Source organism: Lepidochelys kempii, chromosome 10, assembly GCF_965140285.1.
Source record: "Lepidochelys kempii isolate rLepKem1 chromosome 10, rLepKem1.hap1, whole genome shotgun sequence".
Classification (NCBI taxonomy): Eukaryota; Metazoa; Chordata; order Testudines; family Cheloniidae; genus Lepidochelys; species Lepidochelys kempii.
The window spans coordinates 4077349-4101518 of NC_136389.1; the positions used below are offsets into that span (position 1 = coordinate 4077349).

The 24170-nt window shown below is 48.7% G+C and overlaps 3 protein-coding genes across 13 annotated transcripts in view; 1 reads left to right on the forward strand and 2 right to left on the reverse strand.

Moving 5' to 3' along the window:
• The window catches only part of TSC2 (TSC complex subunit 2), a 44036-nt gene extending 39140 nt beyond the window's left edge, over positions 1-4896 (reverse strand). For 8 of the 9 annotated variants that reach the window (XM_073361708.2, XM_073361712.2, XM_073361711.2 and 5 more), the window contains exons 1-5: positions 4843-4896; positions 3162-3326; positions 2481-2567; positions 1263-1373; positions 354-498 (exon numbers count right to left, since the gene is read on the reverse strand). In XM_073361708.2, the coding sequence (XP_073217809.1) occupies positions 354-498; positions 1263-1373; positions 2481-2567; positions 3162-3299 (481 nt within the window). In that variant the 5' untranslated portion in view covers positions 3300-3326; positions 4843-4896. Of the gene's footprint in view, positions 1-353; positions 499-1262; positions 1374-2480; positions 2568-3161; positions 3333-4842 lie in introns of those variants that run through there. The other variant, XM_073361710.2, reaches the window with a different exon arrangement.
• Positions 4897-4981: 85 nt separating this feature from the next.
• NTHL1 (nth like DNA glycosylase 1) lies at positions 4982-23522 on the forward strand. 2 transcript variants are annotated; one of them, XR_012161070.2, is made up of 7 exons: positions 4982-5097; positions 6575-6825; positions 11923-12093; positions 12850-13009; positions 17304-17409; positions 18296-18824; positions 19918-23522. XR_012161070.2 is itself a non-coding variant. In XM_073361718.2 (6 exons), exons 1-6 carry the CDS (start codon positions 4992-4994, stop codon positions 18417-18419), a joined length of 918 nt encoding a protein of 305 aa, XP_073217819.1. In that variant the 5' UTR covers positions 4982-4991; the 3' UTR covers positions 18420-23522. The 2 variants fall into 2 exon arrangements, 1 of the variants encoding a protein (XP_073217819.1); XM_073361718.2 differs by having other exon boundaries at positions 18296-23522.
• Positions 20689-24170, reverse strand: part of NHERF2 (NHERF family PDZ scaffold protein 2) — a 97743-nt gene continuing 94261 nt past the window's right edge. For both annotated transcript variants that reach the window (XM_073361717.2, XM_073361716.2), the window contains exon 7: positions 20689-23730. In XM_073361717.2, coding sequence (XP_073217818.1) covers positions 23572-23730 — 159 coding nt within the window. In that variant the 3' untranslated portion in view covers positions 20689-23571. The remainder of the gene's footprint in view (positions 23731-24170) is intronic.

Here is a 24170-nt window from a genome sequence, read left to right on the forward strand (position 1 = left end):
CAAGACGGCAACAACAGAAAACCCTCCAAAAATAAACAAGCAACAGTTTAAAATTAAGAAAACTCCCCAAACTCACAGATGCAGAACATCCACAGGTTTGTCACTACTATAAAACTGTTTATCACACTGGCATGGGAGAATTTGTACCCTACAACTTTACACAATAATGTAGAATAGTACATAGTTTTTATGCCTTATAGAAAAGTCATGGAATTTTATTTTAAAGAGGTAAAACCAGCATCATGAAGCTTTTTTCAGCATGATTTTAAAACAACGGCATTGCAGCTTTCGGACAATCCTATGCCAGAATCTGAAGACAACAGCAACCCTCGGCATTTGTATGCAGCACTCACCCAATTCTTCCTCCAGGTGAGTAATGGATCTTCCATTATCCGTGAGAGCCTTGAACACTGCAAGCCGTTCATGCAAATCTTCATTAGAAGGATAATCCTTGATAACCTGAAAGAAATGTGCTCTGAGGATCCCTAGTCTCTCACCCTGAAAGGAGAAAGAATTATAGTGTGAGATACAATAGAAACTGAAAACTAGACTTATTACAGACCACGATTAGGAAACTATCAGAAAGTTATCACACTTTAAAAGCAACCTTTTCCCCCCTTGGGCTGTGTGAGTGTCTACTGAAAATCTTCCCATGGTCTGCTGCGAATGCAGTCAGTTCTCCTTAGCCTCTTAGAGACATTTATCAAGCTGTCACTGCTAACCCCAGACAGCTTTTCCAACGTTCATCAGGCCCAGAACCCCAGAGATGCAGAAAGTGGCCCACGTCGCAACAGCCAGACCACGAATTCCAGGACTTGAAAAGGAAATGCTACAGACAGCACTGCTCAGTGGGATGCTGTAATAGCTTGAGGATTTCATAGAGCCTGACTTGATCAGACTGAAGAAAAAGGCTCATGTACAGAATTTGCCTCGATGACCAGCGTACCTGCCATAGCAGGGATGCTGCAGGTCAGGATTAACGTGCTTGACACAGCTGTCTAGGCAAAGATTATACTGTGCCTGCTGCACTGTGATTGAATTCAGCCACTGCAAACACTCCCTTTTTCAGGAGTACAAAATGCCTCCCCAATTAAAAGAGAAAAAAGGTTAAACTGAGAGCCAAGAGAATTAATCAAACTGAATGCTAAGCTCTTCCTGTTCACTGAGCTGGACTAAGATAGGAATTTAAATGGCAGGAGGCAGCCAGCCAGTGCTATTCATCTTGCTCTGTGCAAGCCTTATTTGGAAGGGGGAGCCTTTACCTGTCCTTGAACGATGGCCTTCAGCAGGTGAAGCACAGCATGTCTGGCTTCTGCTGGTAGCTCTGGCTGAAGCATATCAGCTACCACTTTCCATATTGCTTCCACCGCATGCTGTAAGTGGACATAGAAAGCAACAGCACCATTTATTAGATAGCTATGGTTAGCAGGGTTAAGCTTGTTCTGGGGTCTTCCCCCTACGACAAGGTCACTTCTTGAATTGGGGCAAGTCATGCTGGGGAAAGTTAACAAGATTCATGCCTCGTAGCTTCCTAATGCCCTCTTCCCTGAGTGCTACTTCCACACACCTCTCCTATGGCCAGAGTGGAAATTGTGCGCCACATCTGCCCAGTGAAAGTTGGCGTACACATAAACAAAATGACTGGACTGACTTCATTCATACCATTAGCTATTTCCATGCAAGTCTCTGTGTGGATGCTTTTGTTTTGAGTTTAACCAACATGACAATCTGATATAAAGAGCATCTAACACAGAGACTTGCACAGAAATAATTAAGAGTGTGAATTAAAGCTGATTTAAAGTTATTTCAGTGCCTGTTTGTTCGTAGAGCAACTCTAGGTCGGAGGGAACTAGCGGACACTTGCCTGCAGGACTGTAACAGCTACTAATAAGGTTAAGTCAAGAGCAGCATCCCACTACCCTACAACAGGTATAATAACTTTGGTGTCTCGTTTTAAGCACCTCTTAAAGCTACTTGTCCTGGAAAGCCTTTCAATGATGCTCTCTCTGCTTTGCTTTGGAGTGTGAGCTCTTTGTTGTACAGTTTATGTTTCCACTGTCCAAATCAGACGAATACAGATTCATAGATTCTAAGGCCAGAAGGGACCACTGTAATCAACTCATCTAACCTTCTGCATAATACAGGCCATAGAAGTTCTTTGAAATAATTCTGCGTTGAACTACAGCATGTCTTTTAGAAAAAGATCTAATTTTGATTTAATAATTGCCAGTGATGGAGAATGCTCCACTACACTTGTTAAATTGTTCCAATGGTCTTTGGGGCAAGGATCATTGATTTCTTATAGGTTTGTACAGAACAATAAAAATGCAAGATATAACTTTCTGGATTACAACAATTATAACAATGTTAAAGGTAGGCCAAATTACTTAAGTGTCTTGTTACAAGAGAAGTCAAAGGCTGTTGCTTAAAGCTTATCTCAATCCTCCTAACATTTACCCTACACCTGACAGCAAACATACCTCTTCAAATTTTTTGGTTTTTGCTACTTCACAGATTTGACTGATCGCTCGTATCCGGTTATTTAATCCACACTCTACACTTAATTCCTGAAAAGAAGAATGGAAATTATTAAGATAACCCAGGCTCTGCCTCTCTTCATCAGAAACATCCCTCTCCAGCTCTCAAAATGACCACTTGGATCATTATCAAATTAGCTCCACATTGTCTAAAAATTGTTTTTAGAGCCTAACCATTAGTCATCCCCACAGAGATGCACTTAAATGAAGCTGTAACCAACATCAGCAGGTTAAAGCTCATGTAGAATGATGACAGGATGAGGGAGAAATGGAAAGTGTGCTCTAATTTAGCCTAATATAATAGCACTTTACACTGACACAGAGCCTTTCAGCCAGGCATCTCAAACTACCCAGATATGTCAACTAATTAAGACTTGGTAATACTATGAGGTACTTAACCTTATCCCCATTTTATCTATGATTGACCTGAGAGACAAGTAGGATAAGTGAATTGCCCTAGGTCACAAACGGAGTCAGTGGCAAAGCTGGAAATAGGACTCAGGGGTCCCGTTTCCCTGTCTCCAGCTTTAACCACCAAGTCACACCCCCTCCATTTTTGTGCTCATCGCCCATTCATCTCAGCTCATACTCTAAACTCAGTCCTCAAACCCTATAACAATTTACCTTGAGTATTTCTGCAGTGATGATAAACTCTGTTTGCTTGCCCTCTGATGATTTGGAACTAGCCCGGGATGGTCCCAGACCTAAGAGGCTCTTAAACTTCTCCTTTAACCCAGGATCCTTGCTTTGCTGCTTCGCCATTGTTGACAAGAAAACACCAAGAGGCCCCTGCATGCATAGAACAGTTACTATATAGAGAGCTGTAGACAGAACCTAAGAACCAGGCAACACTGGAATCCATCTCACTTTTCAATGGGATATTTACACACAGCTCTACTCTCGCAAGTCTTTGCAAACAGGCCAAGGAGTGAACTCCCTTCAGATCAGGGAAGAGACACTGGCAGGGGCGATGCTGCCAGGTTGTGGGATGCTTGTGCCACTGTAACCTTTGCTGAACATGTCCTCGAGCTAGCTAGGGGACGTCCCCGTCTGTGGCAGCACTTTCCCAGAGGGCTGTATGTGCAATAAAGCAGCACCAAATGCCTGACCAGCACACGTCAATTTCGAACTGTACAGTTGTTTTATTTTATAGGAACTCATAAGGTGTTTTGCTCCCAGGCTAAAAACCTTGTACAGTAAATTTCATCTCGGAGCAAATTTTGAAAGTAGCAATAAATGAAAAAAGGAAAAGTGATGGCAAAAGTGTGAAACTAATTAAATATTGCATCACACCAGCTACAGTGGGGTGGCTAGAGGGGTACAAGGAGTAGGTGTGTCAATCTCAACCAAAAACAGTGAAGGTCCTCAGAAGCCATTTCTCCCACACCACCACAAAACAGGCTCCCATTAGACCAGGTACAGCATCAGTAGCTGCTACAGAAATATGGCAAGTGCTAAATAAATATACTCTTCATCACATATGCCTCCTTTATGTGAGAAAGAGGGTCCCAACTCCACAATGGGCCTGCTGTCCCATGAGTACTGGGAACAAGTTAATCCCCAACATCCACCATATGTATTTTGTGCATGATCCCTTTATAAGTCTCTCCCAGCCCCAATCTCTCACATATCTAGGTGTGGTTCCCTGTACAGTTCCCGCTCCCACCTCCCACACATATCCCAGCTCCCTAGAGGGACAGGCCCCTTCCATAACCCCTCTCCCACATAGTCCCCCATCCTATCGCCACCAGAATTGTCCTCTCCACATCCACTCCCTAGTACCCATATAGCCCAGCTCTCATGGGAAGACCACTGTATAACGCCCTTCAATCCCTAATATCCCAGCTACTTATAGGGGGTCCTTGTACAATTTCCCCCACCATGGATACCCCCGATAAACCTCACAGCCTCCAGGGGTGGGCCCTCTGTGACCCCCAAATACCCACATTCCAGCTGCTCACGGTGAGTGGGGGGCAGGGGGGCGCTCTCATAACAAACCCCATCCCCCTACCCCAGCTTCCCAGGGGACACCCTCTTTATAACCACCCAGTGCACCAAGCCCTCATAGGAGCCCCCCAAATCCCCCGCCCAACGGGGGGGGCGACCCCACATAACCCCCAAGCCCCATCTCCCCAAGGGGGTACCCTCCCCCAGCCCCACAGGCAATACCCCCCACGCAGCCCCCCAACTGGCCCCTACCCGGCCCCTCGGCGGGGGGGCCCCTCCATGTCACCCAGCCCCCCCCCCGCTCCCCGGGCAGTACCCTCCAGACAGCTCCCCGCTGCCGGGCCCCGGGGACACTCACCCCTCCGGCCAGCAGGCCCGGCCCCCTCACCCCGCTCACAGCTCCCCGCCCACTCCGGCCGGAAGGACCCGCCCCGCCCCGCCCCTTCCGGGTAAGGCGGGGCACGTGACTGCCGCGCGGCATGCTGGGGCTTGTAGTCCAGCGGAGCCATGTGCGCGGCAGCCCCGAGTCCCCTGCTGTCTGCGGGCGGCGGCGGCGGGAGGATGGTGACCAGGCAGCTGAGCAGGGCCCGAGGGGAGGCGGCAGCAGCAATAGGTACGAGAAGGTCAGAGCCCAGGGCTGCCCCCCCCTCCGCGGCAGCCCCCGAGCGGGGGGGGGCTCCCCCAGCATGAACTGGGGCTCGGGGGGAGCTGGAAGTGGGGGTGCATGGAGAGGGAGGGGCTGGGAGATGAAAGTGGGGGTGCATGGAGAGGGAGGGGCTGGGAGATGAAAGTGGGGTGCATGGAGAGGGAGGGGCTGGGAGATGAAAGTGGGGTGCATGGAGAGGGAGGGGCTGGGAGATGAAAGTGGGGGTGCATGGAGGAGGCAGGGCTGGGAGAGATGGGGAGGGGCTGGGAGATGAAAGTGGGGGTGCATGGAGGGGGAAGGGGAGAGGACCTGGGGACAGGATGGAAGAACTGGAGGTGGGACTGGGAGATGAAAGTGGGGGTGCATGGAGGAGGCAGGGCTGGGAGAGATGGGGAGGGGCTGGAAGAAGCAAGTGGGGGTGCATGGAGGGGGAAGGGGAGAGGACCTGGGGACAGGATGGAAGAACTGGAGGTGGGACTGGGAGATGAAAGTGGGGTGCATGGAGAGGGAGGGGCTGGGAGATGAAAGTGGGGTGCATGGAGAGGGAGGGGCTGGGAGATGAAAGTGGGGGTGCATGGAGGAGGCAGGGCTGGGAGAGATGGGGAGGGGCTGGAAGAAGCAAGTGGGGGTGCATGGAGAGGGAGGGGCTGGGAGATGAAAGTGGGGTGCATGGAGAGGGAAGGGGAGTGGACCTGGGGACGGGATGGAAGAACTGGAGGTGGGGCTGGGAGATGAAAGTGGGGTGCACTGGGGGGGGCTAGGATGTGGGTTTGGAAGAGGATCTGACGTGGGGGGTGACTGGCTATGAGGGGATGTGAACTTTAAGGGGTGGCTCCCCTGCTGGAGCTGCTGCCTGCACCCACCTACTCCCGGGCCCTGTGCAGTCGCTGTTGTGAGAGCGTTGGCCCAGCTAATCCAACTCTGAGTTCCTGCTCACAGAGGTTACCGGTGGAACAGCCCCATCGGGTCACCAAGCCCATCCCCAGCCGGGAGGGCTGTCGGAGACCCCACAGAAGGGGCCATTAAACGGACTCTGCCCCTGGCATGACCCAGGAGGCAAGCTGGCTCCAGCGTAGCCCTGCACTGGCAGGCACCGGAGATAAGCGCTGCCGCGGCTCAGAAGGCAGCCCTTTGCGCGTGGTCCAGCCCTGTGCAGAGGCCAGAGACGTGATAGCATGTCATGCTGTGTGCGCGCTGTTACATGTGAAAGGGGCCATTTTCCAATAAGTTCTTATACATAAGTCTACACTGGAGAACTTGCCTTACTTGTATGTTGTGGACATGGTTGTGTTCCAGATGGGAGGGCTTGCGGGACAAGCAGGGCGTGGTGGAACCTTAGCCCGACTTTAGGCTGCATGGCTCCGCTGTATTGGTGTAGGGAGAAACTTGGCCCCCCTTATTCCAAAGGCTGTGGTCTGAAAGTCACGTTTCTCCGCTCTTTCAGGAAATCGGGCTCACAGCACGGCAGCCATCCCATCAAAGAGCAGCAGGAAGGGGAAGAAAGTCAGCGTTCTCTATGACTCTTTGGAAGGAGGCATTGCTGAGAAGGAGGAAACTGACTCCAAGAGACTGAAATGGGAGCCAGGGAACTGGAAGCAGCAGCTGGATAATATCCGGGAAATGAGACGGAATAAGGATGCTCCAGTGGATCAGATGGGGGCGGAGAAGTGTTTTGACACCAGCGCACCTCCAGAGGTAAAGCACGCAGCTCACCGCTCAACCTGAGAGCGTTAGCTGAGCAACAGACGATACTGTGCAACTTTCTCCAGCTCCAATAGATCTCACACTCCTTCATACTGGAGGGCAGGTACCCTACCCTAGTTTTACAGAGGTTCTGTGATTTGCCCAGGGATGTGTGTGTCTAGATATTTCTGCCGTGGAAAATAAGTTTGAAAGGTATGAGAACTCTAGGCCATGAGAAATGGTGTAAATTCCTCTGGTCACTCAGTGAGTGGTTTATCTTGCCAGATGAATGATGAGTTCTCCTTGGCAGTTCCTTGCTGGGCATGAAGGACGAAGAAGGGCTGTTCCATGGGGTGGTCAGTCATCCCATTCCCTGAACTTAACCGTCCCTTTCATCAGCCCTGATCTTGATGCCTCTGCTTTGATCTTGAGTGTTACAACTAAAGAGACGCTTCCCTGGTGGAAACCAGTATGATGAAGGGTTGCTGTGCTCCGACTTTTGTGACGGAGACTTAATCCTTTGGTCTGGAGGCCCAATGAGAGCTAATGGCAGGTCACTGTAAGATAAGGGGTGGACGCTGTTTTACTGTGGGGCCAGCGACACAGAGTTCAGCTGGGGATCCATGCCGTTCGTTTTGCTCCTCTCAGCCCTGCACACAAACAAACCTCGTATCCCCTACTGCTGCGTGGTAGGAGAGCACGTAGACGCACAGTGAGATAATTGTATCCTACAACCACGTACTTGGAAGCCACATCCAACAAAGGCCAATGCAGTCAGCCCCATCACACAGAGCTAAGTATTTAGCAAGTCAGAAGATGAGAACTGGGGGAGGGAGACTTGCCCTCACCTCTTGCTCATTCTGCCTCCACGAGCATCTGCCCTTGTTCATTCTCTAATAATATGTTAAGTGTTAGGAACCCTGTGGGGGGAAAAGACACACCAGAGGAAAGTGTGGAAAGTGCAAAGTGTGGTGAAGGAGCTCCCTTCAGTGCCAGGCTCTGGAGACATGCTATGGAACAACAGTGTGAATTTCCCCCGCTGTTCTCCACTCAGGCAGCAGCTCCAACATAGGGAGAGAAGTGGAGTGGCCAGCAGAGCTGTGCAAAACAGTCCTCCAGATCTGGAGGTTCATTTTTCACTCAAAACTTGAACCAGGTTTCTTAATTTTGTAGAGTTTAAGGCCAGAAGGGACCATTAGATCATCTCACCTGACCTCCTACATAGCTCTGCTAATTAATTTCCCCCCGTTACCCCATACTGACCCCTTAATTTGGGTTAGACTGAAGCATGTCAGCCCTCAGGAGACTGAACCGTGGTGTGCCAAAGGCAGAGAATAGGAGACAGGGGTGCCACCACCACCAACATGCTAGATGCTTTAGATAGCTAAAAACCGGTCCCTGGTGCAAGTAACTTCTAGTCTGCAGTCCACAAACACTGGGAGGGGGACAGTCAGGGGTGAAAAAAGAACTGGATAATTTCATGGAGGATAGGTCAATCAATGGATATTGGCCAAGATGGGAAGGGACTTAAACCTACACTTGGGGCAACTCTAACCCTCTGACTGCCAGAAGCTGGGAGTGGAAGACAAGTGGATCGCTGTATAACTGCTCTGTTCTGTACACTCCACCTGAAGCTCTGGTACAGGCCACTCTTAGAGACAGGATACTGGGCAAAACGGATCATGGTCCGACTCAACATGGCAGTTCTTATGTTCTTAATGAAGAGTGACGTATGCCACATGTGTGGTTTTTATTAGTGACGTGATTCTTTTTTTAATTCCATCTTAAATGGAGACACTTGCTGATGGGAAGCTTAAGGTTTGTGAGCCAGGGAGCAAGGTGATGTCTGGTTTTGAGCAGAAGCAATGGAAAAATATTCTGGTGGTCCCTGCCAATTGGTGTAGGCTGGTGGCTCATAAAGGCAGCTCCAGAAATCCCTTTGGGAGCCATGGATAAGTCTCATCTAGCTGATTAGTCTCAACAGTCTCCAGAGAGGGGAACCAGCATTAAGAGGAGCTGGGAAACCCACCTCTTCCCAAAATAAATCAATGTGAGCATTACTAATGGGATTCTCTCAACATAATTTCTGGTTGTTACACTGGTTTCTAGCAGGGAACTGCAATGGGGCATCTCCGGTAAAGGCGACTTGCAAGGACGGGGAGGGAAGGAAGTTGCTTGTCCCTTTTTGCTCTTCTCTGTTGGATAAAGGCAGCCTGCAGGTCTCCACACACCGGTGCCCTAGTTTAATGTAAGTTCTAAAATGACTTCAGTTAGACCAGTGCAAAGGCTGGTTGGATGCTCTTATTTTGGGTTAGCTGAAGTTCATAAGAGACAGCTTTAAGAAACTGAAATGAGCCCTCCAACCAATTAAGAGCATCCACACAGGAGTTTGCAGCTATTTTAATATGTTTAAAAACTGATTTCACTGGTGCCACTGTCTCGGGTAGAAAAGGCCTAAGCGGATTATAGGCTGTTGCCCTCTCCCCTCAGCCCAGGAAGGATTAAATGCCTCACCCAGATTCTGTCCAGGCCCTTCCTTCCGGGCACAGTTTATTATGGCAATACTAAACTTGCAGAGTAACACAAAACCAAGCTGTTCCCCTGCCCAAAACTGTCTGCAGGGGCCCAGAGGCTTTTCTCCTTGGGTCTCTTCCTCCTGCTGCAGGCCAAACAGCTTGCTGCAGTTTCTCCTCAGCTGAGCTCTTTCAGCCTTTATAGGAAGTTGGGGGGGGGGCTTTCCAGCTGGGTCTGATTATCCCCTTTCCCAGGCCCAACCCCTTTTTCTTAAAGGGGCTCTGCCTCAGAACAGGGCTGGCTGGCCCCATTTCCCCATCGCCCATAAAGGGACAAACCACCCAGTTACGCCCAGCCACACAGGAGCCTTGTACTGGTTTAACTAAAGGAGCGTGAGTTTGTACCTAGAGCGCGCAAGGTCTTACAATAATAGACTTGCCGTGCCCTTTGTGTTTGAGTCTGGACATGTGGTTTGGGAGAGCTCTCGGCCTGTAACTGAAGAGGCAAAGGTGTTGGCCCTCTGCCAAAGGAACTTTAGGGTCCGTGTCTAGATATTTGAGTTAAATAGATAGTAATAGAGTTTTAAACAGTCTGTGTGCAAATCCCTTCTCGGTTATGCTTTTTACTTAGATGGCTTATCTGATGATGTAATCCTGCCAGTTCTCTCGTCAGCCACAGAGTTTTGCAGGATCTAAAGAGCAGACAAGACTTAAATCTTTAACACAAAGAACAAAGCAGAATTGCGGGGGGAGCAGAAGGAAACTTTCCAGGCTGCTTTTATGCACTATAAAGAAGCAAAAAAGGACACACATCTAGTATTTCTCCCCCTTCGTTCACCATTAAGAAAACATTTGTTTAAAAACGCGGGCGTGCTGAGAATGGTGCTGTGCTTCCCCAAGTCCCTGGCACAGACTCAGAGGCCCAGAATGACGCAGTCCTCCAAAGGGAGCATCTGCACACATCTGCAACAGTACAAAAAACAAACCCTGGTGCAATATTGTGATGGGAGGCTGCAGGGAGACTCTATCAAATGGCATTGTTTGTGTGAAAACATTTAGATAAAGGGCAGGCTGACTCTGGTGATCTCTGCATAACAGCTCGGCAACATATACTTGAGAAGCCCACAGGGCTCCAAAGGGACAATATTGAAGATGCAACTGGGTAGATTTATTTGACATATTGCTCTTCTTGTAATCTCTGGCCCCAGGACTGGGGTCATGTTCTAGTCTGAAGTCCCTAGTGAAAATGGTTAGCTTCTGCTTTAGTCTGAGACAGCGTGTGACACCGTAAAGATACATCAACCAGCACAAAGTGATACTCTGGGGTTAAAGAGAACCGCAAGTCCTCACTGGGAAATAACTCTTTTCCCTAAGGGAATAGACTTATTCCTTCCAAGATAAACCTAGGCATTGTAATAACCCCTAGCACAATAACCCTGGGCTTTTCCGGCTGCTGGCCAGAACTTTCAAGGGCTGTTTTTAGGGGGTTGAGGAGTCTGAAGCTGGAATTGTAGCCCAAATGTTCTGCAATCATCTTAGTCAGCTACGCTAGCCCCCAGCACCAGGTGCCTAGCTGGGAAGACGGGGTCTGCAGTCACAGAGGGGAGGAAATTCTAGCTCAGTGGTAAAGTAGGAATTAAAGACACCACATCACATTCTGCTCCATTACACCAGAGCAACTTCACTCACTTCAGTGAAGTGCCTCCAGACTGACGCTGGTGTGAGATCAGAATTCAGCCAACGAGGGTATTTCTGGTGACCATGCCACGTGCTGGATAGTGTTATGAGGCCTGAGTCTGGAGAAACAAATTCATCTCAATGAAATGCTCTGTCCAGAGTAGTCCAGCAATTCAATGTCTCATTACATATTTGATTTTAATTTCTAAGGGCTTGTCTACATGGTGAGTTATTGTGTGGTAAGTCAGCATGTGACCCTGCAGTGCACTAGTTTGCTGGACTAGAATGTCCCATGTGAGGGACTTTCACTGCAGTGCCCATGTGGGACGTTACTGCGTGGCAAGCTGGCGCACTGTAGATCCACGCCCTGGCTGGCCCTGCACTAACCCGGAGACAAGCCCTTAGTCTGGGACTTTCAAAGAGGCCTGTGGGAATCAGACATCCAAATCCCATTGAAATCCAATAGGAGTCAGGTGGGTGTGACTTAGAAGCACAAATCCAATGGAAAGTCAAGGGCATGTGCTCCTAAATCACCTAGGCATTTCTGAACATCCCAGCTCTATCTTTCAACTGTTAAGCTTGCGGAGATGCCAATTCCATGGACATGAACTCCAGCGAGTTATTATAATAACTCACTGTTGCTCTTCTGTAAGGAGTGATTACCTCAGAGGAAAACGTTAGGGGTTTTGGGGAGACGGAAGTCGATGCAATTTCTGACTCTTCTCGGCTGCAATCTCTTTTATTTAAGTAATAAGGTAAGAGCTGAGGTGAGGCCCACGTGGTACAGATTGATAAGCACGTCACTTGTGTGTGTTGCTGCACCCCACTGGCTTGCAGACCCCAGACCCAGAACTTTCAGGATCCCAGCCCTGACTAGTCCAGTGGTCTCTGACACTCCATCTCCCATCTCACCCTCTAGGTGATGCGCTATCAGGTTCTGCTGTCGCTGATGCTGTCCAGCCAGACCAAAGATCAGGTGACCTCAGCAGCCATGTCGCGCCTGCGGGAGCATGGTCTCACGGTGGACAACATTCTGCAGACAGATGACGTGACTCTGGGGCAGCTCATTTACCCAGTGGGATTCTGGAAGGTGAGTGCCGGACCATAGTGGTCGTGGATGGCCGCGTGTCTAAGCAGAAGTCGAATAATGCCCTTGGTCCCCAAACTGTTGGAGCTGCCTCAGGAATATCCGAGGCACAAAGAGATGAGTCGGATCGGGGTGGTTGGATCAGCCTTTGCAAGCTTCACCCCCTTCTTCCATAAAAATTATCCAAATGACCTGTGATGGCAACTGGGAACCACCTCTGCTTCAAGTGACTTGTCCTCAGTCTGTCGTTGCCTATTTATTTATCTTGACTTCTTCCAAAGCAGTGCCCCTTGTTGTTCCATTCATGCTCCCTACCTCTCTTACTCTCCTTTGCTACTCTCACCTCTTCCACTCACCTGCTAGCGAGAATTCTATCCTTTCTCCCTTTACGTGTATTTCCTTTTTTTTCACCCCCACCATAGACCCTCATTTCTTCCTCCTTGCTGCAGGCAATCATGTATCATGTCCTGCTTATGAGAGACTCCATCCTGATCCGCTGTAATTTGGAAGCCGTATTTTATCCCAGTTTTAGCAATCTGTATCCAGGACAAGAGTGCACTTGTTGGCATCATCCCAGGCATGGTTCGAGGTGATCACATTACAGCTTCTTGCTATATTGGATAAATCTAGGACATGGTTTGTATTTTCCTCCACAAACTCATGTCAGTTCCCTCAAATGAAGGAAATAGTTCTGTTGTCTAGTCCATGTTCCTCCTCTGCATTTCTTGGATGGGAACTTAGTTTGCTTTGGTTTCCCAGAACAAGGTGAAGTACATAAAACAGACGACCGCAATCCTGAAGCAGCAATATGGGAGTGACGTCCCCAGTACCGTTGCGGAGCTGATGAACCTGCCGGGAGTTGGGCCCAAGATGGCCCACTTGCTCATGGACATTGCCTGGAACAACGTGACTGGGATCGGTATGTTTTGCAGTGTGTAGGGCGCTGCTCTCCCGTGATCCACCCACGTTTCCCAATCCTTATCTTTCCTAATCCATTGCTTGTAACATCATAATACCTTGCTCTTATAGGGAGCTTTTCAACCATAGATCTCTATACCTGAAGGATTCTAAGGCTGGTGAAGTCACTTGGGCTAGTCGCTTATTCTGCCTGGATTTACTTATTTGCAAAATGGGTCTAATTGCTACCTCCTACGTGTGCTGATTAAGAATAAAGGCATTGCTTAATTAATAATAACTAGCGATGTGTGGTGACCTGTATCACACTTTAAGGTCCCCTGATGAAAAGCGCAAAGCAACGGAGATGTAATTCCACGATGCCTCTGTTAAATAACAACATATTTTTTGTTTAAACAAATCTCACTTCAGAAATGGTCTTTTAGGGCCAGCTGGAGAAAGGACCTAGGTAGTCTGAATTTTGCAACTATACTTAGAAAGAGCTTAGTTGCGGACAGTCCCTGGGAGGATTTTGTTTGAAACTGGCTGTTTTAGGTTGAATTGGAATTAATTTTAATTCCTAGCCACAAGTTTCCTTGTGGAATTGTCAGCCAAGAGGTTTGTGGCAATCAGTGTCTTTGTTTCTCTGCCCTGTTTCTGGTACTGGAAACTTTATAAAGTTGGAGGCCTAGATAGCACTGTATTCAGGTCCTGTTTCGACGTCTTCAGCTGATCATTTGAAGCCTTCTTGGATTTATAGTGGGAATGGGCCTCAGCGGCTCGGTTGGATTGGAGTGAGGTTCTGGTAGCGATTGTACCCCTTCATTTTAAAGGAACGTAATTTGGGTAAGGCAGGATTTTGATTTAGCTCATCAGGGCCAGCAGGTGGCACTGCCATATTAGCTTTTCTGTTAGGCTAAGACGGATCTCCAGGTATGCATCAAGGTCTGTGGGGACAGATTAATATTCCAAGTGTGTTTGGTGCTTAATCAGAGAGAGTCATGGGAAACCTGGTAATGCTACCACCTGATGAATGACGCCTGCTCGGAGTGAAAATTCAATACCAAGTTCAACACAGGCCACAACTGTGTCTTGAAACTCGGCTTTACCAAGCGTGGTTCTTGCACTAGACTGACAAGCTTTTGAGTCTGTTGTTCCTGCTGAACAGTTAATCCGCTGTTGGGGAGGAGAGTCCAGAGGGAGCTCTGATAGCTTTCCAAGGAATTGTATGCAGTGTTTTGATTTAGGAGGCAAAGCTATACTCTTCCTGTTTACAGCCATTTCCTGGGTTTTGTTCAATTAGCAACAGAAGGACCAGTCTGTCACGGCTGATCTAACAATAGTCTACTTTTGTGCTTGGAGCCTTTCATCTGAAATTCTCAAAGCACTTTTCAAACATTCCCTGAGCCTTCCAAACTCTTTGTGTACCATTATTAAATGCATTTCCTGGGGAAACGAAGGGGCAGCGTTTGCAGCTTGCCTAATGTCAGCTGAGGCCACTGCAGGAAGAGAACCCAGAAGTCCTGGCCCCCAGTCCTGTGCCCTGCTAGATCACACCGCCACAAAGAAAACTGTTTATGGTGAAACAAACTGTAAGTCAAATGGGTTGGCTTTCTCACAGTGGGCAGCCTGTGGCCCCAGTCTGCTCAGAGCGATGTCGCCCTGGGAAAATCATGGCTTCCTTCAAAGCCACGTCCCACCACTTTTGGGCCATATGTCTAGAGAGGAGCCTCCTCTCTATAGCATCCTCGTAAAGTTCTTGAGATGATCAGCGACATCTCATGACTTAATCATCGTGATCCCTGCAGAGAGGTAACCCCACTTGATGCTGAGACCCACCTAGCAAACCCCTGATGCAGAGAACTCCCTCACTGAAGTCAAAGGGACTTCTAGGATCAGGCTCTCAGTGAAGAGAAGTCTTTTCGATTATGTGAATGCACGCGCGCACACACCCCTGCCCCCTCCCCCCGATTTATCATCCTTCAAGATATAACTAAAATGGCCAAACTCCCGGCAGTGGCCTTTGGGGCTTGGCGGCTGCTGTTTTCTAGCCTTCCCATATTAATCCATTGGCAGTGCAGATGTCATGGTTGCAGCTGGAAAGGGCTTTGACTTTCTGCTCAGCCTGGTTCTGAGCCATTCTGAGCTGGCTCGCATCCTTTCCTGACACCCTGTCTGGCCATAATGCTTCTACGCTGTTCTGTGGCTTGGCAGGGCTTGGGTCTTACAGTAACCCTCAGCCCTGAGTGCTGCTAACCCTGGTAGATCAGCATTGCTGCAGGGACTCCCAGTGGATCAGTGGGAACATGTGGGAGCTTGGTGCTTTGGTAAATCGGTGCACTTCTTTCGGCTCCATACCTCGAGGGTCCTGTATTTGGAAATCCTCCTCTGGCACATTTTCCCTTGCTGCGTACTTAAAGAATAAAGTACCAGTAACTTAATTACTGGGACAAAGTACATCTTAAAACACCTGAGCATTGTTTAATTAACTCCGTAATTATTGGCTACTTAATCACTGAAATACAAATATTGTAACAATCCTGACCTTTGGGGGCTATGTAGGACATGTGCTGGCTGCCTCGGTTTCAGAATGCTGCTAATGCTGCTGGTTTTGACCCAGCTTCCAGACCGGTTAGGGCTTTCTGTCTGAAAGATCAGCTGTGTCCCTGGGTGATGCTGCCATGCCTGCTATCCATGTAGACACCAGAGCTCCTGTGAGATGAGAGGAGGCCACAGGCCATTCTCCAGGTGTGACTCTGAAATTCACTGCCCATCCTTTGGTCTGAGAGCACCTGAATCTTTTGACCTTCAGGGCCCCTTGCAAGCTGTTCTGTGTTGAGGGAAGTGGGAGGGGTGGAGAATTTGGGGGAAGAGCGGGAGATTTTCATTTGGTGACGTGGTGAGGACTGGCTTTTGTAGGTGTTGGGTTTTTGGGGCCGGGGGGTTTGAACACACCGAAAGCTCCAAGCGCTGTGGATGACCGGAGTGGGACTGTGAGGGTTTACTGAACGAACAAACAGAAATCACAATGAGCAAACCCATTCTTCCTCTGGGGAGTCAGCATTCTGTTCATTCAGCCCTTACGGGTACAATACACACAGAAAACACTGCTATGGAGCCAGACCAATTACGATAAACGAAGTGCCCTCCTGCTGCTAGCAAGCTGACAAATACGTCACCCACCTGGGCCATTTCTGTGACCTCTGTTGTACAACCCGCGTCCTCCTGGCTGTGTAGCGTTGATGGAATGAGCTGGGAATGGAAGGAGCTCTTTTTCCTTCTTGTCCATGCTCTGTCATCTGCTCCTGCATTTCTGATTAACAATCTGAGATTAGCCTGGTAGCTACCAGAACAGGAGAATGAATAACTCTGCCTCCCCCACCCCCAAGACATTAGTCATAACTCCAAGCAAGTCTTGGTTTAATCCATGTTCTCATAGGGAAGTGCCAAAAATAATTGCTCTGAAATATGCCAGCAAGTAGCCCCAACACACGGGCAAGACACTGGGGACATGGACTAGCTGGGCAGTGTTAGGGGTTTCTCGGACTGGCAGAAAATTCAGAGGAAAAGGCAAAGTCTTACCTTGCATTAATCTGAGAACTCCGGTCCAGGGTCCTTGAGAGAGGCATCCGGTCCAGTGAATAGGGCAGTGGCCCGAGAGTCGCTCTCACCTCTGCTGCTGCCCAGCTGTGTGACCGTGGGCAAGTCACTTCCCCTCAGTTTCCACAGCCACCGGGTGGGCATGACACCGCCCCCTTTCCCATGGAAAGCATGCTGAGCTCTGTGGATGAAAAGCACTCTACAAGAGCGTGGTGGCATCAGTGAGACCAGCTCACACACTCCTTGCCATCTCGGGTGCGGAGGTTGGAGGTTGCCACGTATCTTCAAAGGCTAAAACCTCAGGACTGACAACCTGCCTGTTTGCAAAGGGTTCAGCTTAGGGCTGGGGATACATAAAACTAAGGAAAAAGCTACAAGCCAACTCAAGCCCCAAATCTTGGCACTTCTGAATGGCAGACTGGGAGGAGGGGGAGATTGTTTCACACTTTCACCATTGGCAAGACCTTGCTGTTCCTTCTTTGTGTCGATTTATGACACACCCACACACACACTTCCTCCAGCTCTGGTACCCTGCCTCCTAGGGCCCTACTTTTGGACAGCAAAAACCCACTTGGCATCTGCCCTCAGATGGAAGAACCTCCCAATACAGCCTGGTGCATCTGCTATGGGTCCTGAGTGGACTGCTTCTTTAACTCCTTAGACCCTGCTTCCTCCTGACCCAGGTGTTCCCTCCTGACTCCAACCTCTCTGCTCCCCAGGTGTGGACACCCATGTGCACAGGATTTCTAACAGATTGAAATGGGTGAAGAAGGAAACTAAAACCCCTGAGGAGACCAGAGCGGCGCTGGAGGACTGGCTGCCCAGGTGAGGTGCCTCAAGCAACGGGGGATCTGGGCTGTTTTTCAGCTGCTGCTTGGCTCTGAAATCCTCTCACACACACAAACACACACACACACACCCGACAGTCCCCTCCTTCCTCCTCCTTGTCGTAATCTTCACAGGAAACCTCCACCTGCACTCCTTTCCCCAGTACCAGCCTGCAGCATCTTTTGTTCGTTGCTGTGGTTTATGGCAACAAGCAGCTACCGCATCCAGTGCGCAGAACCCTGCGGAGCTGTTTCCTACCCTGCCCCATGGCATTTTCAGTGAGCCTGTCCCCTCCCCATGTCACGGCCGCAGCAGGAAAGGAAGCCTGGCATTGCAGCACATAGGCCTGGGACTTATAACCGCAAGTTATTTCTTGTTTTCCCGGGGAGCATCACTCGTTCAGTTGTTTAGACGGTTCACAGACGTCCGAGATGGCTGAGACTTTAGTCACCCCTAGTCTGTGCTGCTGGACTTGTGCCCTATCGCGCATTCTCTACTGTCCAGTTTAGTTTAACACAGCCCAAGGCCATTGCTTCCCTTGGGAGGCCACTGCACCGTCTAATCGGGGTGATCTGTCTGCTGATCTCGTTCACCAGGGATGAACTCTGGCCGATATCTTAAATGATCAATTAGTTTCTCTGTGTATCAGAGACTCATAACAGGCGCTGAACAGGAAGGAAACCCCACCAAGTGCTCCAAACCAGCGCTCCACTCTGTGTGCGGTGGCCTCTGGAATGTGTAAGGCCCGGCCACGGGTGCAGTGGGGTTTCGGTGCCAGTGTATCGCACAGCCAGCAGCCATATTGTGAGCTCAGGTAGAAGCCTGTCTTCAGTCCTGCCCAGCAGCAGCATTTACAAAACTCCTCTCCCTTCTGGGTCTGTAGGGATCTCTGGAGTGAGATAAACTGGCTTCTCGTGGGCTTCGGCCAGCAGATCTGCCTGCCTGTGAACCCTCGCTGCAAAGAGTGCCTCAACAGGGACGTCTGCCCGGCTGCAAAGAGATGCTGAGGGAATGGCTGCTCCTCCTAGAGCAACAGATCTGCACCGGGGTTGTGAAGCCGCTGGACTCTGAGCCCCAGTAAGACTGCATTGGGCCTGGAGCAAGGAGGGGATGGGGGAGAGGAGACCTCGTGCTGCGGAGAGATGGGATGGGAATCAGCAGCTACCCAGCAATAGCAGATCTCTGAGGAGGAAAAGCTCTCTGAAATGCAGCCGTCCCGCTGAGTCCGCTCTGCAGGCAGTCCCTGGGTGTGGGGCATCTAACACAAACACTGCGCAGGGACAGTGGGAATGGGGAAATGCTACACGCTGCAGTGTCTGATGGAGCCGGAAGGAGACCTCCGCCAGCTCGGTGCCCGGCCATGGCCGGAGTCCCTGCCTCAAGCTGATTGGGCACAAACTGGTTTAAGAAAGGTGGGTTTTTTTATTAAGGTTTTACTGACATCTCTACAGTGCAGGAGGAAACCGTGGTGGCCTCATTCCCCAACCCAGCTGCAAGGCATAGCGACTGAGCAGGGCAAGGGCCAGCTGGAGGCAGGGATGGGAGTATGGGGCAGACCAGGCAGCAGGGAAGCAGCCCTCCATGGGGCGGAATATTACATTAAAAAGGTACAATTCGGGCTTCATAAAGATGAGCCCAGCCACCCAGACCAGGAAATTGGGGCTTTGCTGGTAGCCAAGAACCAGGGAAGCATCGAGAGTGATGCAGAGAACGGCCAGCAGGGCCGTTCTTAAGTTCAGCTTCGGCAATGCTGCCCTGCTCTGAACACACTCTCCCTGTGGGAACTGTTTTGAGCTTGGGCCCTGATTCAGGACAGCACTTCAAGCATGTGTTTCAACCTTACTGAAGTCTGCAGGATTTAAGCACATGCATAAATGCTTTCCTTTGACACCTGCCACAATGGGGATGTAAACATACCTCTATTTCTGATCCTGGTGCTGGGTCTGCCTTTCAAAGGGTGCTGGATTGCAAAGGGGTTTGTCAAATGGGTTTGAAATTTGGAGTGGTCAGCTATTTGAATTTTGGGTGTGGGGGGAATCTGTCACAGAACCACCCATTCCTGTAGCAGCTGTGGTGGTTTGGCTTAATCAGATGATAAATATTGTTTTGACTGATCCTTCCTGTGTCCAGATTTAACCCATAAAGAACTGGGGGCCAACTGAAATGGAAACAGGAGAACACCTCAGCCAACTTTATCACAGCTGGGGGTTGGGGAAGGAAACAGAAAATCCCCCTAAATACTGCAGGAATTCCCCCATGGGACTCTAGTGTGCTTCCAAGCAGCCCTGCATTGAAGTCCAGAGCGTCAGAGAGATTTAGTTGCCTTTGAGGAGCTGAGCCCAAGCTGGGGGAAACTTTGCTACTGAAATGGTTAAGATTCCAACAGCTTGTTCTTGCACAAGCATCACGCAAACTTTGCCTAGCACAGGGGCTAAATCAGCAATGGGCTGGAGTGGAAGGGCTGCTTCATTTTGTTTGCATAATACTGCGTAATCTTTATTCCAGAGCTGTCACCCACGCAGCCTACACATCACATCTGCGGTGCTCGGTCCTGACCGAGCCAGGCTCTTTGGCTCAGGTGTAAGAACTGCAGGTTGGGAGTTTGTCTCTGTATTAAAGGTGGGGACATCCAGAGAGGGACATCCAGCATGTGCTTTTTCCTTTTCTTTTTTTGGCTTCTTTCTAATGTTTAATGGATGCCTGCAAAGTTATGCTCTTTCCCTGCCCCCATTCCACATCAGAAACTGAAGTCTGATCTACAGTGAGGCCTACTTAAAGCTGGAGAAGTAGCGGGTGTATAACATCAGAAACACCAAGGAAGAGAGCTGATTGAGAGAAGTGATTTTTTTTTATAAACTTTTAAAATGTTTAGATTATGCCTCTTTATCCCCAACACTTGGGCAAAAAGTTCTTTGTGCTAAAGATTCCCTGTACCCAGCTTTTTCCAATTAAGTGTTGAGAAATATGGATTTCAGAGTCATGAAATGAAGCCAGTACTAGACATTCTTAAATTTCAGAAAGTAGTAAACCAAAATCAAACCTTTCAGGCCCCCTTATACCTCCAAGAAGCTAAAAAGGGCACCAACAATTTTCCTCTGTTGCAAGTCACCATTCAAAGCGACAATTATTAACCCATTGCAGAACTGCAGAGGTTGTTTGGCCCACTCTTCTAACCAGCCAGTGAAGGGAATGGAATTTAATAACACACACTCTTGTGCTTCCTTTCTGAAGCTCTTTACAACACCAAGACTGAAATGAAGAACAGACTAATTACCCTTTTAAGCTGTACATGGCAAAACAAAGTTTATTATTGACATTACAGTATACATTGTCTTTACAATGCAGATAACAACAGCTTTATACTTGTATTGGTTTTTCAAGTTAAATGTACAGAAACTGAATAATTATTATTACAGAGCTACTAGATGTCAGAAATAGCGATAAGTGCTTAACCATGAGCTGTTTCCATGGCCTATGCAGCGATAATTTTAAAATCTTCTTGGTACATATTTGCATACCTGATTTCTTTTGATCAGCATTAAAAAGAAAACACAACCATGCTATTTTTCCCTCAACTACATTGGTTCTGTCTTATGCAAGTAATATGGTATTTACAGGCTTTTAGAGAATGACCTCCTTGTTTGCTATGCTGTATTTTAACATCTACCTTGCAATGTAACTGGGGAGCTTTTGCCCCTAGCAGACGCACATACTGTCTCTGGCTTGGTTGGAAGTGCAGGGATTGAAAGCAATCTGCATGTCATGAGCGTAAGGATTCTTGTGTTACTGACTTCTCAGAGTAGCAACTGTTTGTTGTGGCTAACAGCAAGCAGCCCCCCCGTCTCCCTCCGCCATCAAATTGTCTTTTGAAACACGCAAGGTAAGAGGCCAAGATGAGACTCCTGTAGGGAAAAAAAGCTCTAAACTTCTTACTAACTCTCTCCCACCTGGTGTCAGTCCCAGGGTTTACAGCCAAACACCAGCAGAGATTTCTTTCCAAGATCCTATTTGCATCCATTTGCCCCACTAACACTGTATATCCTCCCTAAAAGAAAGCCCAGCCAAAAGCCCTGTCTTCAGTATGGTCACAGCTTTGTACTTCACTGGTCCCTGCAAAGAAGCCAAAGACCCCCTGGGCAGTTGCTACAGCGTCCGGCCCGTCCCCTCCTTCCCCACAGTGCTGCGATACATCCATCTACTGACAGGAACAGTAAATGTTATAAGGCACCTTTTGTAGCTCAGTATTATGAAATATACACAGAACCTTAACAAGACCATAGTGCACGAAGTCAAAGGCCACTTGTCCATTATACGGAGTCTGAGGGCAACCTGGGGCCAAAAAACTGAACCATGTGCTTTATCGTAAATACTATTGCAAATCTTACGTTCTTGCCCTAGTGTGTCATTAGTTGGGGGGGGGGGGAGAGAGTGGTCATTTACCTAAACTGTCTGCCCCGCCCAGTCCCCACTCCACCTGCTTTTTTAATACTATTTTTGCCATTGTTACAAAATACACGTCAGCCAAAAAGGCTGTTTTGTTAGCTTTTGGGAAGAAGGCAACGGGAATCGTCCCGCTCTCTACGGCAGCGATCCAGCCCAGTACAACTCCTGCCTGGAAGCCATTAGTACACGTTTAATTTACTCTTCGTTAGTGTCCCTCATTTGAAGCCCGAGGTAAGTAGTGAAGATTTTATGCTAGTTTAGTCCTGGCTATGTAAGATAGCTTTAATGGTACATTTTAACATTGAGAGCAGGGTGTTTTCAAAGAGGGGCCTAAAGCCAAAGCAGTTGTCTGCCCCGCCAACCCTGCTGCCTGTTTAAAAGTTAGGATAATACGGTGTGGACCAGCAGATAGTATTCCGTCTTCCCATAAGACAATCCACATGCCAGATCACATTGCTACAACGGGCCCAGCCCAACATAAGACAACAGAGAGAGCTTGCTTGTTATTCTTCCAGGTTGGCAATGCAGCTGGTGAGAGATCAGCAGGAAAATGGGAGAGGTTTAAAACCTGAGTCAGAAATAGCAAAGCAGTTTCGGTTTGTGGCTTGGTTCTGAAGCCAGCATGTGAATGGAAGAGCGGCCGCTGGATTGCTCCTGCTTGAAGCCCTGTTTTCATGAGTGCCTCCCAAAGCAGGGTCTTCAAGGATTTCCGTTCCCAGCTGATGAGACACTCACTTGTGCTTCTTTGAAGTCCGCCTGAAGAGCCATGTTTCCAGTGTCTCATTAAGTTTGTTCTCACAGGGCTTCCAATAGAGATTGGGGACAGAAATCCTTGCGTGTGGATGTGCTAACAGGAAACACAGACATTCCTTTATTGTCAGGGGCAGGGGGCAGCTTATTCCCCTCCTCTCCTGCCATTTCTGCATTTTATTATGCACATCTGAGGCTTGGGTTGTTGGGTTTTGTGGGGTTTTTTCTTTTTAAGTCCTACCATTTTCTCAACACCCAGAGTTTGTTTTGAGGGCAGGCGGGGGTGGAGCACAGAAGGGAAAAGGTTTGCTGAGAAAAGGGCTTTTATTGCACTGGTTAAAGGGATCCTGGGGGAGAGCGGTTCCAGCATTAACGAGAAACAGATGGGAAATTTTCTTTTTTACACCAAAAACAAACAAAAAACCCCACCAACCCTTCTAAATCAATAAAGAAGCCAACAAGAGAGAAATGTATAGCCACTCACCAATCTCCCACCATGAGAATATTGAACATTGTAGCTCGAGTGGGATTTTTTCCATTTTTTTTTAAACAAACTAGAATATTTTGAATTGAAACAAACGAGAGTGTGCAGTTTGGGAGCCCTCGGTGTGAGCCTTTTAAACAGGAATGCATAATATCCCTCTTGGGATTCTGCGGGGGAGGCCTCAAAATAGTAAAAACCAAAATAAAGCAGGTAAGAAGCAAAAGTGAAATCTTTCCAGTGTTCCCTCAGCAGCAATGTGGGAACTGCAGGCAGCCGGGTGAATGCTGGGAGGAGCTTTGGTCACATTTCTACTGGAATCACTTGTCCATAAAAGACACTTTTTAAAAATTTGCCTTGCAAAAAGCGACCAATGAAGAGCAGAGCACAAAGCGTCTTGGGTCAACAGCCAGAAATGGGGCTGGGGCGCGTTGGAGATGTTCAGTTTGGAGGGTGGGGAGAAGGGGAAGAGCTGCTGTCCGGGCTCAGAAGTTGCTGAAAATCTCCCGTTTCTTGTTCCAGTCCATCTGTGGAGCCCTTTTGTTCACCCGCTTGGCGCGCGCTTTCTCTTTAGCCTCTGCCGCAGTCGGGCTCAGGTTCAGGCCACTTTCCTCGAATGGGTCCTTCTTCTCAGACTCTCCCTCCTGCAAAGAGGAAGAAGACATAAGACATAAAAAGCTTTCCTGTTACTGTTCTGGTGTATTGTGGTGTAATATGCTGGGTGGTGTAGCTGTGTCCGTGGAAATGGGCATGCTTGGGTGCAACAGTGCCCTCTGCAAGAATACAATGGGCTGACTGGGGTGGGTGTATGTGTGTCCGATTACATCTCCCCCTGGATGGCACATCAGGCCTATGCCTGTGATTATCTTGCCTTCTAACACCTCATCTACATAAAACCTTACAGAGAACTAGGGCAGATTCTCCTTAAGGGCATATGATAAGAAGCCTGTGTTTTGTGGAGCAGACCATCGAGTTTGTCAGGTTTGTGGTTTAAGTGGCGACCCGGGTGTCTTTGTGGCCAGAGATTTAATTACAATATTGGAGGGGAGAATATGCCCTGAAGAACGTGTTGCTGCTGTTACTG